Source organism: Saccopteryx bilineata, chromosome 3 (genome assembly GCF_036850765.1).
Source record: "Saccopteryx bilineata isolate mSacBil1 chromosome 3, mSacBil1_pri_phased_curated, whole genome shotgun sequence".
NCBI classification, from domain to species: Eukaryota; Metazoa; Chordata; class Mammalia; order Chiroptera; family Emballonuridae; genus Saccopteryx; species Saccopteryx bilineata.
The window spans coordinates 36,236,847-36,250,989 of NC_089492.1; the positions used below are offsets into that span (position 1 = coordinate 36,236,847).

General features: G+C 34.9%; 1 protein-coding gene across 4 annotated transcripts in view; it reads right to left on the reverse strand.

The window, feature by feature from the left end:
• VPS13B (vacuolar protein sorting 13 homolog B) overlaps positions 1–14,143 on the reverse strand; it is an 890,836-nt gene that overhangs the window by 412,431 nt on the left and 464,262 nt on the right. For all 4 annotated transcript variants that reach the window (XM_066265974.1, XM_066265971.1, XM_066265975.1 and 1 more), the window contains exon 25: positions 12,682–12,885. In XM_066265974.1, the coding sequence (XP_066122071.1) occupies positions 12,682–12,885 (204 nt within the window). The remainder of the gene's footprint in view (positions 1–12,681; positions 12,886–14,143) is intronic.

Sequence of the window (14,143 nt, forward strand, 5' to 3'; positions counted from 1 at the left end):
GGAGCAGGAAGCATCAACTCCCATATGTGCCTTGACCAGGCAAGCCCAGGGTTTCGAACCGGCGACCTCAGCATTTCCAGGTTGATGCTTTATCCACTGTGCCACCACAGGTCAGGTGAGACAGTCTTAAAATAGAAATTGAGCCACATTTTTAAATTAAATTTACTATCTAAATGGTTGTTTGAAATAATAATTTGAGGTACATCACTGTTGAGGTCAGGGGTCGGGAACCTGTGGCTCACGAGCCAGATGTGGCTCTTTTGATGGCTGCATCTGGCTCCCAGACAAATCTTTAATAAAAAAAATAATAATGTTAAAAATATAAAACATTCTCATGTATTACAATCCATTCATTTCCTACTGCTCATGTTCATGGTTGCGGGTGGCTAGAGCCAATCACAGCTATCCTCTGGGACAACACCAAATTTTTATTGGATAATGCGTAACATACACGGGTCATTGTATGGCTCTCACAGAATTACATTTTAAAATATATGGCGTTCATGGCTCTCTCAGCCAAAAAGGTTCCTGACCACTAGTTTAGGTTAACATCACTTGAATAATTGAAAAACTGATAACAGTGTTGCTAATACAGTCTATGTCAAACAATTTCTCAGTCTATTATTCACTTTTTAAAAAATCAATATATAATTGCCATATAACATTAGATTAGCTTCAGAAGTACAAATTACTGATTCAATATTTGTATATATTGAGATATGACTACCACAGTAAGTCTAGTTAACATCCATCACCACGCAGTTACAGATTCTTTTTTCCTGTGATGAGAACTTTTAAGATCTACTTTCCTATCAACTTTCAAATATACAGTGGAGTACTGTTAACTATAGTCACTATGCTGTACATTATACTCCAGGCCTTATTTAAGTTATAACTGGAAGTTGGTACCTTTTGCTCACCTTCACTCATTTTGCCCTCTTCCCCAATTTCCACTTTTAATTTAACTGAAAATCACATATTAGAGACAGACTCATAGATAGAGAACAGGCTGACAGCTGTTGGGGGACAGCTGGGGAAGAGTTGGCAGGATTGAACTAAAAAGAAAAAAAAATAAAGAACTCACGAACAGGGACAACGGTGTGGTGATTGCGGAGGAGGATGTGAAGGAGGGTATAGATGGATAAACATTTTAACAACTACTAGCAACTAAGAAGTGAGCTACTTTATGTAGGATTTTTTGAGAACAGGATGCTAAAAGCAATTTCATTCCTGAATCAATAAAGAATGTAAGTCAAAGTTTGTCACAATTCTAACTTCAATACATTGGAAAGAAATCTGTCAAATCTTATTTAGGGTGTGTTGTAAATTAACATTATAACAGTTACTCAGTATTTTAAATTTTTCTAAGTTTTTAAATTATTTCTTATACCAATTCTGTTAATGAAGGTAGCATAACAAAGACATTATTCATACATATAAGAAGGCAAAAATGAAAACTTCTAGCTATGAAATTAACAGTAAAATGGTCCCAGGCTAGTGACCATAAAATCCCTCAGAGAGGCAAACGGATAATATCCCATTTGAGGTTATAACCACTATGTAAGAAACTCACAGAAAAAGTCCCAATAAAGAAGAACTGCCAAAATAAAATAACACATAAGGAAGAAATCTATTATAAGAAAGAGTTAAAGATACAACAAACAGTAGGATTAGACTCAAAAAATTCATATAATAGATCTGATAAAAATATAAAATTATTATGTTTAAAACAAAGACATAAAAACAAAAACTAAGCTCATATTCATAGTTTTATGTATTTACATCAAAATATATTTGTAGTAGTTTAATGAACATCTACATCTTTATTCCCTTCACTGCAATGAATCAGACTTAATCATAATATGAGGTGATATTTCCAAATTATTTAAAACCCATATATTCATTTTAAAATGTGTGTAAAATGTATTCTGCAACAAGTCCTATACCAGTTGCTTAAATAAGTGTTATCTACAGAAAACAATTATTGACACATGATGGTAGAAAGTTTATACTCCACATCCAGCATAGCATTGAACAATATAATCATTGTTTGACACCTTCACTTCTAAGTCAATGGAAGCCTCTCCGTCTAAATCAATTTTACTTCTAACCTATAATGTTTGATAAAACTTTTTTACAATGAAAAACAAATGGTATGAAAAGTACAACTAATAGGAAAATATAAAAGGAACAGGAGGGTCAATATTTCATCTTTTGCTATTTTATGATAGTATCAAAAAGATGGAAACACTTAGCAATTATCTTGATCAAGGAAGTAAAAGACCTGTATGCTGAAAACTAGGAAATAATGCCAAAATAATTACAGAACATGCAAATAGATGGAAGGATGTCTTATGTTCATCAGTTGAAAGACTTAGTGTTTAGATAGGGAGTTACTGTATAATGGGTACAGAATTTCAGTTAAGAATGATGAAAACGTTTTGGAGATTGACGGGAGAGTGATGGTTGTCCTTAATGCCATAAATGGTACACTTAAAGGTGGTTAAAATGTTAATTTTGTGTTATATATATTTACCACAATTTAAAAAATGACATTAAAAAGTTAACTGGGATATAAAATAACTCCTTTATAGTAGCAAAATAGATTGCATTTATTTAGCATCTATAACAAATAAGTTTATTAGTGTTATGCAGGGATCCCCAAACTTTTTACACAGGGGGCCAGTTCACTGTCCCTCAGACCATTGGAGGGCCGCCACATACAGTGCTCCTTTCACTGACCACCAATGAAAGAGGTGCCCCTTCCGGAAGTGCAGTGGGGGGCCGGATAAATGGCTTCAGGTGGCTGCATGTGGCCTGCGGGCCATAGTTTGGGGACGCCTGTAAAGATTACGCCACTGGAGTGGGATTCAAATTTTTATTATATCTTCAAGTTTTACTTTATGAATAGTATCAAGTTCATTTTCTAGGGATACAGAAATATCAGTGTTAGAGGTGGGAACAGGATCAAGATCCTTGCCTATACTCTCTTTATATATATAATTACATTAGTGTCCTTTGTTCATCCAGTCCTTACCATTCATTTCCCCTTTTCTAATACACTTCTCAATTAAAATTTCTTATATATTCAAATAACACAGTATAAACTAAGCCCTTCCAATATGGATGAGATATATGTTACAACATTTCCCTTTTCAGTTAGTATTACCTTCTTGATTATCATGGGAATAGTGACTGTGAGAATTTTCACACACATTTCATACTTTTCCAGAGTATAAAACAAGAGGGAACACATCACATTTAATTTTATGAAGATAGCATATTCTTGATACCAAAATATGGCCAAAATTTTATGAGAAAAAAAAGTTAAAGAACAGTTTCACTAATGACTTATAGATACTAAAATATTAAATAAAAATTACAAGCAAACACAATCCAGCAAGATATAAAAAGGAAAATATAAAACAACCAAGTTTGATTTATTCCAGAAATACAAAATCAGCTTAATATTTGAAAATCAATTAAGGTAATTAGCCACAATAACAGAATGTAGGAGGAAAAAAAGTATATAATCTTCTCAGTAGAATAAAAAAAATCAAATATCAAAGCTAAATCTATTATAAAAGAGAAAAGACTTCTAAAAAGAAAACAAAAATGTTATTGAAATTAAGGAACACATAACTAAATAGTGATGGCATGTTCACAGGGTATATGGAGAAACTGTACATAGTCAATTAGTATTCGTACTAACACACCGAGATGGATATTAACATTATTCCCATTTTTACAGATGATGAAACTATGACACAAAGGTTAAATAATGTGATTATTTATTAATTTGCAGAGATAAAAACTCAAGTTGTCTCATTCCAAAGTCTCCTCCACAGATTCCATTAAGTCAGAATCATGCTAAGATTATCTGGTCCAATCTCTACTTTGTGTGACACTTCAGTTCACCATGCTTCAATTTTCTAGTACGTAAGAAAAGGAAGTGGTCAAATGATCTTCCACCAATTCCTTTCAATTATATAGCTGTCAATTGATAAAATTAAGAGAAAATTTTTTGCTCATTTGTCAAACTCTTCTAAGTTACTATATGAAAGTCAGAAGAAGAAAATTCTTAAGAAAGAGTCTATGGAAAGGAATCAGGAAATAGCAGATAAAATTTAGCTAATTTTCCCCAGAAGGAAAAAAAATACACCTTAGAGAAAATTACTAACATTTTTCTGTTTGAAAGGTTACTATAGAAACTAAACACAGTACTCTAATTTTCTATTTTCCCCCATTTAGTACCCACATTCTCTGCCAAATCTTAGAAATATGCTTAAACACTTCAAGGATAAATTAAGTGTCACTATAATTCTAGGTCTTCCATACTAGCACTAAGCAAATCACATTAAAACGAAAGAAATGTGCTCTTCTGAGTCATAAAATCACTACTGAATAAAGTGCCTTTAAAGATTCTGGATTCACTTTCTTTCCTCCACCCTCTAGTTCTAGCAAATGCCTCATTTACTAACATATTTTAACATGTAAAAAGAAATTAAAATAGCATGACCGGTATTACATTAGTTTTGAAATGATTTGTCAGATACAAGTCACATAAAATGAATATAATTTCCTCAGGATTAAATTGTTTCATTAAAAATTAATCAGCCCTGTACACCAATGTTCATAGCAGCATTATTCATTATAGCCAAAAGGTAAAACTAATCCAAATGTCCAACAACAGAACAATGGATAAACAAAATATGCTATATACATACAATGAAATATTATTCATTCAGAGACAGGAATAAAATTCTGACATATGCCACAACATCAGTGAACCTTAAAAATATTGCCCTAAGTGAAATAAGCCAGACACAAAAGGACTAATGCTGTATGAGTTCTCTTATATGAGGGACCCAGAATAGGCATATTCAGAGACAGAAAATATAATATAATATTACCAGGAACAGGGACGGGAAAACTGAGAGGATGGAGAGTCACTGTTATAATGAGTACAGAGTTTTAATTTGAAATGATGAAAACATTCTGGAAATGGATAGTGGTTATGGTCACACAGCACTGTGAATATATTTAATGCCACTGAATTGTACATTTAAAAATAGTTAAATCAGTTCATTATATGTACTCATATATATTTTTCTTAAATTTATTTTTTAATTTTACTTAGCAAATTAAATTCAATGGGGTGACACTGATCAATAAGAGTGCATAGGCTCCAGGTAAATATTTCTATAGCATTTGAACAGTTTATTATGTTGTGTACCTTTAATCAAAGTCAAATCATTTCCTGTCACCCTATATTTGTCCCTCTTTACTCCCCTCCCTCCTCCCTCCCTCTCTTCTTCCCCCACAACCTCCTCCCTCCTGGTAACCACTTCACTTTTATCTCTTTACCACATAAACACAAAAAATAATAAAAAAAATTTAATCTACAATGGTATTGGGAACCTAATATAATATGTAAAGTAAGAAAAACCAGGATTCAAAGGACCAGTTCTTAGTACTCAATGATATTAAAGAAATTTTAATCAAGAAACATGGCAAACTAAACTGAAATGAACATTTTTCTTTTCTACTACCAAAGCACAGAAATTTTGGATATAATACAGTAAGAATTGGGGGGGGGGGTTGTATTTATTTATTTAGTATTTTTCCAAAGTGAGAAGCTGGGGGGAGGCAGACAGACAGACTCCCACATGCACCTAGCCAGGATCCACCCGGCATGACCACCAGGGGGCGATGCTCTGCCCATTTGGGGCATTGCTTGGTTGAAACCAGAGCCATTCTAGTGCCTGAGGCAGAGGCAATGGAGCTGTTCTCAGTGCCTGTGCCAACTTTGCTCCAATGGAGCCTTGTCTGTGGTGGGGAAGAGAGAGACAGAGAGAAAGGAGAGGGGAAGGGTGGAGAAGCAGATGGGTGCTTTTCCTGTGTGCCCTGGCCAGGAACTGAATCCGGGACTTCCACATACTGGGCTGACACTCTACTGCTGAGCCAACCGGCCAGGGCAATAAGAATTGTTTTAATACACAAAAGTGCTATATGTCTTTCCTTTGACCTACATCTACTCCCCACTATTTTCTATCCCCTGTGCCTCGGAGGGTAACCTATGAACGATGTATACCAATACTCTTGTCCTCTGGTTTCTGGTTGGTTTCAGCTAATAAGGAACAGAGGCAGGAGATAGGACTGAGAGAGGAAAATGAAGTCAGGGTATTTATTCCCTGTTCTGATAACCGCTCCCTGCCTGACTTGAAGCCTATTTGTAGCGACAACATCCCACTACTTCTAGATCCAGATACCATCTCCTGCGGTTTCCTTTCCTACTTAACACCTTTGTTAAGCTCTCTTAAAACTGCCTGATTTAAGAATGCTATCTTTTTCTGAGTAATACAATAGCCAATCTTAAAATAAATGAAGGCAAACCTCGAAGTGTCAGAAATGAAGAGGGAACATAAAGTCAGGTTAATGAGTGGGAACTGAGTCCACGGTGGTAAACAGAAGTGTCAGACTCAGGTAAGAGTTAAGAGGTGCTTCCTCAGCAAAAGGGCCAGTCTACTTGAGGCTTCACCAGACTAAAGAAGTATCACAGATGTTTCCTATATGGGGCAACAAAGTGGGGTGGAAACAAGAAAAAAAATCACCAGCTTCTCTCTCCTATCCCACTTGTAAGACTCACCAAGGGGATTAGAAACAGCTAAAAAAAAATGACTTAGTAAAGTAGAATTAAGAAAAGAAGATGAATAAATGACTAGAAAGAAAATACAGAGCTAATGAGGGGGGAAGAGGGAAACAAAAACAAGTGGTTCAAGGAGACGGAGAATGAGAGGGACGACAGGGAGTAGCTGAGCAGTCAGTCATATGACTCATGTCTCATGTTCTCTAACACTTGTTGGGGCTAAACAATTAAATTATATCAGGTCAGTTTAACTCTTCATTTTCTTCTTAGCCTTGGCGGCATGATGAAGATACAACACACTACAAAAACGATTTCCCACAGTAGTCGTATGCTGTCATAACACTGTTTTGTTATAATGGAGGGGGGATATGACTATAAAACAATTTAACTGAAACAGTTTTAACTAAATTCACCAATACTCTATTACTGGGGTAATAATAAAATACTAAGAATATATTAGTCAAAGAAGTATAACTCTAAACTTCCTAACTAATGTGCTGAGACACCATGAGAAGTGTCACAACTATGCTGAGACATGGATTCTCTTGGCCCTTGGGAGAGGCGTAGAGGGAAAGAAGTTTTCAATGACTTAGAGCTTTTTCTGATCACTCCAGATACATACATCATTTTCTATATATGCAAATGACATGAAAACCATAGGGAAGCACAGCTTTAACTAACCACAAAAGAAATACTGTTACTTTCATAATAGTGTTGCCCATGGAATGCCTTCTTATAATCAAAACAGTTTTAAGACATAATTATCAAGAAGAGCAAAGGGATCCTGGAGCTTTCCAGGCATACCACATACAAACAGTCACAAAAGCTTTTGAATGGATTAAAACAAAATATATGTATATACTCGCCCCATTATTCTCCAAGCCCCATTCATTATCTTCTCCACTGAAAATAGGGTTTTATTTCCATTCAGTAAGGAACACATTTAAATATACAGTCAAATTCATTAAAATTTAAAAAAAAATTTAAATACAAATTCAAAGGATCACAATAACATACCTACCATGTTGGAACTAAAAAGGACTGAAAATTACAAAAGTCATCACACACTGTTCTAACAACACTATAAACACAGGGAAATGAGAAATGAAAGCTTGGGCACAAATTCTGAATTCTGGGTGAATTAAACAACCACAGACTGAGTCACAGTTAAAGCATTTATACACATAGGAGAAAATAATGACTATATCTTCTGATGTCATCATTTGCTGGCTAATTTTCAAAGAGGTTAAATATAAACTCAGATGCATACATAGTTAAACCTGATCTCCACATAAATAGTTTGTTGAGAAGAAGAAGAGAAACATGAAGTATTCAGTACACGAATACCTCCTTCAAGTTGTAAAGTTAAGTTAGATCGTGCCTTAACATCGATCGCCATTTCATAACAGTCTTCAAAAATATCTTCCTACCCTTCATGGAAAACAAACCAGCCAACTTATTTTAAGATACTTCTCGGGAAATAAGCTTCTCATATGATTGGGGGTTTCAAATCTATATTGGACTAATAATAGTAATCCCCTCTTTTCTTGACAAACTATGTAAACAAGAGAGTACATTTTGAAAATATTTGCTGCTTTTTCCCATAATTCTGTTACCTTCTGTAAGCTGCTTTATAGTCTTTCTGGAAAATTAATAAATGAATTTTTGCATTAAGATTCTTTCACTTCCAGATCTTTTTCACACAGATAACATTAGATCCATAGCTAACATAAAACTAACAAACCCCCTAGACACATTTTTATTATTTATCTTTACAACCTGGTCAGAAAAGAATCCTCAACATTCTGATTTTAAATTAATTATAGGAACTTATTAATAAAACCAGAATTAATTTCTCTTTACGTGACTGAGACAGTATCTCCCTTTGTTAATCTCTCCCTTTCTTAACTTCCTCACTTTGGCTAATGAACACACCACTCTTCAAGTCTATTAAATTTATTACTAAAACAAAATTGTTATTAATGTCTCAAACATTTTTAAAGATCCATATCAAATGTTACTTCCTCTGCAAAATATGCAGACCTCATAGAATGAATTTGTTAATCATTTCTCTTAATTGCTGGGTATGTTCATCTCCATTACACCTCACAACATGGCCATCACATACTTTTGTGTAATGCGACCACCACACAATTCTAGACAGAACCATTCATACTGTACTTTTTGTGAACAGCAGTACCTAGATATACAGTGTGTCCGTAAAGTCATGGTGCACTTTTGACCGGTCACAGGAAAGCAACAAAAGATGATAGAAATGTGAAATCTGCACCAAATAAAAGGAAAACTCTCCCAGTTTCATACCTATTCAGTGCAGTTCGATGTGGGCTCACAAACAGATTTTTTAGGGCTCCTTAGGTAGCCATCCCGTATAGCCTCTATACACTCGTCACTGACTGATGGCCTACCAGAACGGGGTTTCTCCACCAAACTGCTGGTTTCCTTCAACTGCTTACCCACCGAGTAATGTTATTCCTATGTGGTGGCGCTTCGTTATAAATGCACCGATATTCACGTTGCACTTTGGTCACGGATTCAAATTTAGCGAGCCACAGAACACACTGAACTTTCCTCTGAACTGTCCAAATCTCGACTGGCATGGCCATGGGCTGCTCCGCTGTATACACGGTGTTACATCATCATCTGCACATGCACACATGCTGCCACATCATCCTGCAGAAACTGGGAGGGTTTTCCTTTTATTTGGTGCAGATTTCACATTTCTATCATCTTTTGTTGCTTTCCTGTGACCAGTCAAAAATGCACCATGACTTTACGGACACGCTGTATGACCAACAGCAGTAACTATTCGTTGTGAATTCTGACTTTTCTAGACTTGCAATGTTTCTTAATAATGTTTCTTTCCAAAAGTCACAGTCATCTTGACATCCCAGTAAATATAGTATTTAGCAAAAAAATTGTTTAACGGGATATATTAAGTTCCCGAGTTATAAACATCTGACTTATGTACAACTCATATTTGTGAATAGAGTGTTGTAAGGGCTTTTTGGTAATCAACTGGAGTCGGAAGTCTGAAAATGACCTGATAGAGTTAGTCAATTCTCACGGCAAAGAACTAACCCAAGGGTAGTCAACATTTTTATACCTACCACCCGCTTTTGTATCTCTGTTAGTAGTAAAATTTTCTAACCGCCTACCGGTTCCACAGTAATGGTGATTTATAAAGTAGGGAAGTAACTTTACTTTATAAAATTTATAAAGCAGAGTGATAGCAAGTTAAAGCATATAATAATAATTATTTACCAAGTACTTTATGTCAGATTTTCGCTAAGTTTGGCGGAATAAATCTTTGTAAAACAACCTACTATAGTTAAATCTATCTTTTTATTTATACTTTGGTTGCTCCGCTACAGCCCACCATGAAAGCTGGAACACCCACTAGTGGGCGGTAGGGACCAGGATTACGCCCACTGAACTAACCAATGAAGATCTTATGCAAGTAGAGCAGCAGATGATAGCATTTGGGGGGAAAAAAACATGGTCCTAGAAACTCCAGAACAGAAAACGTTTTCTACAAGAATTAGTTGATGGTTTTTGTCTCATTGAATCAGGAATGACAAAGTTAGAGGAGCAAGATCCTGATACAGAGAGGTTCAAAAAGTTTACCCTACATTTAACGAAGACCTGAGATGCTACAGGGCCATTTATGATGAGAAAAAGAAAAGCTCCGTACAAACCTCCCTTGATACCTGCTTCAAGAAACTGACTCCAGCAACAGAATCAAATCTGATTAACATCAGTCCCATCCTCTCCAACATGTCTATCATCTTCTGCATCATCCAAAATTGTTTAAGGTTGTATTTGAACATATTTAAGAATTTATATGCATAGAAAGGTAAAAATAAATGCTATGTTAAGACAAATATCTAAGTTTCATTTAATAGGTAAACGTACCTGTTCCAACTTACATACAAATTCAACTTAAGAAATAACCTACAGAACCTATCTCATTCATAACCTGGGGACTGCCTCTGCCCTCCTTTCTGTCACTGAAATGTCTGTAAGATTTAACTTCATTTATTAATCTCACCTTTTCTATCCTTGTGTACTAACATATCACCTCAAGTTTTCATTACTCTATGAAAGGATTTCACAAAATGCATTCTATACAATATTAATGAATAGGTTACAGTGGTTTTCAACCTTTTTTCACTCACAACCGATGAAAAGAAAATTACATATTTCAGGAACCATTTAGGCCAAAATCAACCTAAGCATAAGCAAGTTTGACTGAGATCATTGGATCTATAACCTTCAGACAACGTCAGCATAGTTAACTCTTTCGTAGACCAGATTGAAATTTCTGGCAGACTGGTATGCGGATCAGCGCTTGAAAAACACTGGACTATTTCAAAAGGGTCTGTGGTGAAGTAAGTTTGGATGCTACAGAATTCAACAAAGTTAAACTGTTTTATTTACTGCAGGAATTTTTGTACTCTATCAACATCTGGAATCCCCAAGAAAGAATTCACTGATTTTTCCCTAGAAGGGAATCACACCACCGACTTTATAAGGGCACATTTCTAGAGTCTATACCTATGCCTCAAAAGGGGGCAGTGGGTAAGTAATCCCATTACTTGAGTTATTGTGTTCCTTAAGAGTTGGAATGAGCAGGGATAAAGAAGTTGCTTGTGCAGCGGTCAAACAGATCTACTATAACGTGTTAAAGCCTCAAAGGAAGTAAAAATAAAAAAGTTGCCCTTTGAACAAAATTTATTTGCCTTTGATAATTTTTAAGAAAAAATAAACACTTCTTTGACTTTTTTTCACTTTGTATTTTGCCAATAGCTTTGTTTCCAGAGGAAATTATAACTTTATACAAAAACATAACTTCTATTTCTATTATACTATTTCTCAGAGGTTAAACTTCAGCCCTCTAGACTAGAAAATGTATTAGGGTGTTTTGGGTTGACTAAATGACTAGGTGTCCCTACTGGCCTTTAAGGATTAGGAAATAGGAAACCAAGAGGTTCTTTGATAAACTGGATAGTCCTGAGAACTGAGGACTATGTCACAGACATTCAGGTAGCTGAAAATCCTGTTTATAATATTTGGGCATAAAATTGAATTCTGTTTTAAATCTAAATATAATTTTTTGGCACTTCTGCTTGATTTTATTATACACTAAGATACCAGAAATGCAACTACTGAAATGAAAGAAAGACTAAATTGTGTTTTGTTTGAAACTTTACCAAGAGTTTGCCACTATTTCCGAAAATAATGCCACCACCAACAATACCATTTACAGTATTTAATACATACCTGCAATAAGTCCATTGCTATCAGTCGTTCACAGTAATTATAGGTACTTGACAACATCATTATGTCTTCTAAGGAAGTCATGCCAGAGTATTTATATATTGAAATATATATTATTGTATCTTACTTTCCTTTTATTCTTCATATTTTATATAAATATAATATATTTTTGAAATCATATATATAGGTAGGTTATTTTTTAATTTCATTTCAGGATAGTAAAGGAGGCATTATAAAATATTTGTTATCAAAAAGGAGCACCGGAATGTTGGGTAGGGTTAGGGTATAAATGAAAAAAAAAAGGCTTTTATGATCAGAAAAAGGAGAGGACTATGGGTCTGAAAGAACTGAAAGCCACTAATCTAAAGATAACAATAACATCCTGGTTTAAAAAAGAAGTACAGGCAGAGACGGCAGGGGAAGAGGGAGCATAACCCTCCTTTTCACTCAGCTTCTAGGCTTCCATACTTCTGAGAAAGCATACCTGTACCACGTCTTGGTTTTTACCTTTTCACAGTGCCCCCACTGTCCTGAACCTACTGAAACTGATTAACATACTTGGACCTAAAAGGAACAGTAAATGCACAGCCACTGCTACCACATCTCCTCGTGGGCCTTCTGAATCTGCCAACTCCTACAGAGGTGAGGTAATCCTCATTCTCCATCCCCATACGGAAAAACCTGTGGTATATATCACCCTTCATTTGCTAACAGAACTTCTTAGGCACACTTACCTCAGTAGTAGTTCCAATGTCAGCAGATGGGCTGCACGTGCTGGTATCTGGAGGAGCTGTGCCGACACTGCTTCTAACTGGAGAGCTGGGCGCAGGTCCTGCCATGGCCTCCGGGTAGGATGGAGACGGACTGAGATGGCCTCTTCTCTGAATCTTATTCCACACTTTACTCATGGTATCAGTCAGCTCGTATAAGAGCTGCACCTGAGCAAAAGAAAACAAATGAAAAAGAAGTCTTTCAATGTTTCATCACAATTGACTAAATGTGAGAAAATTAAAACAAGTCCAGGGAAACAGGAATATATGAAAAATATTTCTGTGTCACTGATCATACCATTATATCATGATCTATATAGTCTATGATATGTAATTATTAAATATCATCATGAATATTTCATCAGCACACTAGGATTCTGATGATAGAGAAAAATTCATATATAAAAATTTCTAATATTAAGCATTTTAATCATGATTTGAATTTAAAACAGATATAATGAATTTATTCACTATTGAAATCTGTCATAGTTACAATGTGATATATTATAAGCAATTTGTCATTTTCATAGAAAAATAATGCTACTATGATAATACTAATATAACAGGTTATTATAGGATAATTTCTTTTAATATATAACTAAAGCTAACACAGAGAAATGCCTCTTAACAGAGGTTACAAGTAAAATTAGAAATTAAATATATCTTAGTAAATATGACTAGTGTTTTATGGAATGCTTAACATTCTTTTTCCTTAATGAGTCCCACTTTCAAATTGTCTGTTCCTCTGGGGACTCTATCTGAAACTGGATTTCCTTCCCAACAAAATAAAGCGAAAAAGAATGATATAACATAGACTAGTAAAAGGAAAATGTTACATATGAAACGTTTCTATAGATAAAGAACATAAACTGTCCAACCTACTATTCCCTCGGGTTTGTCATTCCAATATTCAGAGAAAAAAATGTTTAACTTGCACATTGTTTGACTAAGTTCTAAGATATTTACACAAGATTTCATAAATAAGCATTAATCATGGAATTTGTATGACAACATATTGCCATATACTGTATAAAACAAGCCCAGGGAAAAAATCGCAAACACAATATATAAGCAAATCCACAGCTGGATACCATATTCTGCTTGCCATTAAAAAAAAAAAAGCAAAATTCTTATATTTATAAAAAGTTTCAGCCCCAGGACACATCCAGATGATAAAGCTGGCTTCTTATGTGGGCAGAACAGATGCAAAGAAACACTGTTGTCAATCCTTATTTGATATAAAACAGTACTGGGTTACAGTTTTCTCCTGCTTTTTGTGTGATGATGTATCAAATCTCAGGTCATAGCTCTTTTTTGTTAAAGAAAAAATAATCTAATGGCTAGAGATCTTAAAAAACCTCTAAGAAAAAAAATTTAGTTGAAATTATGTTTGTCCTTCATAATCACAAATAAGTCCTCTCTAAAA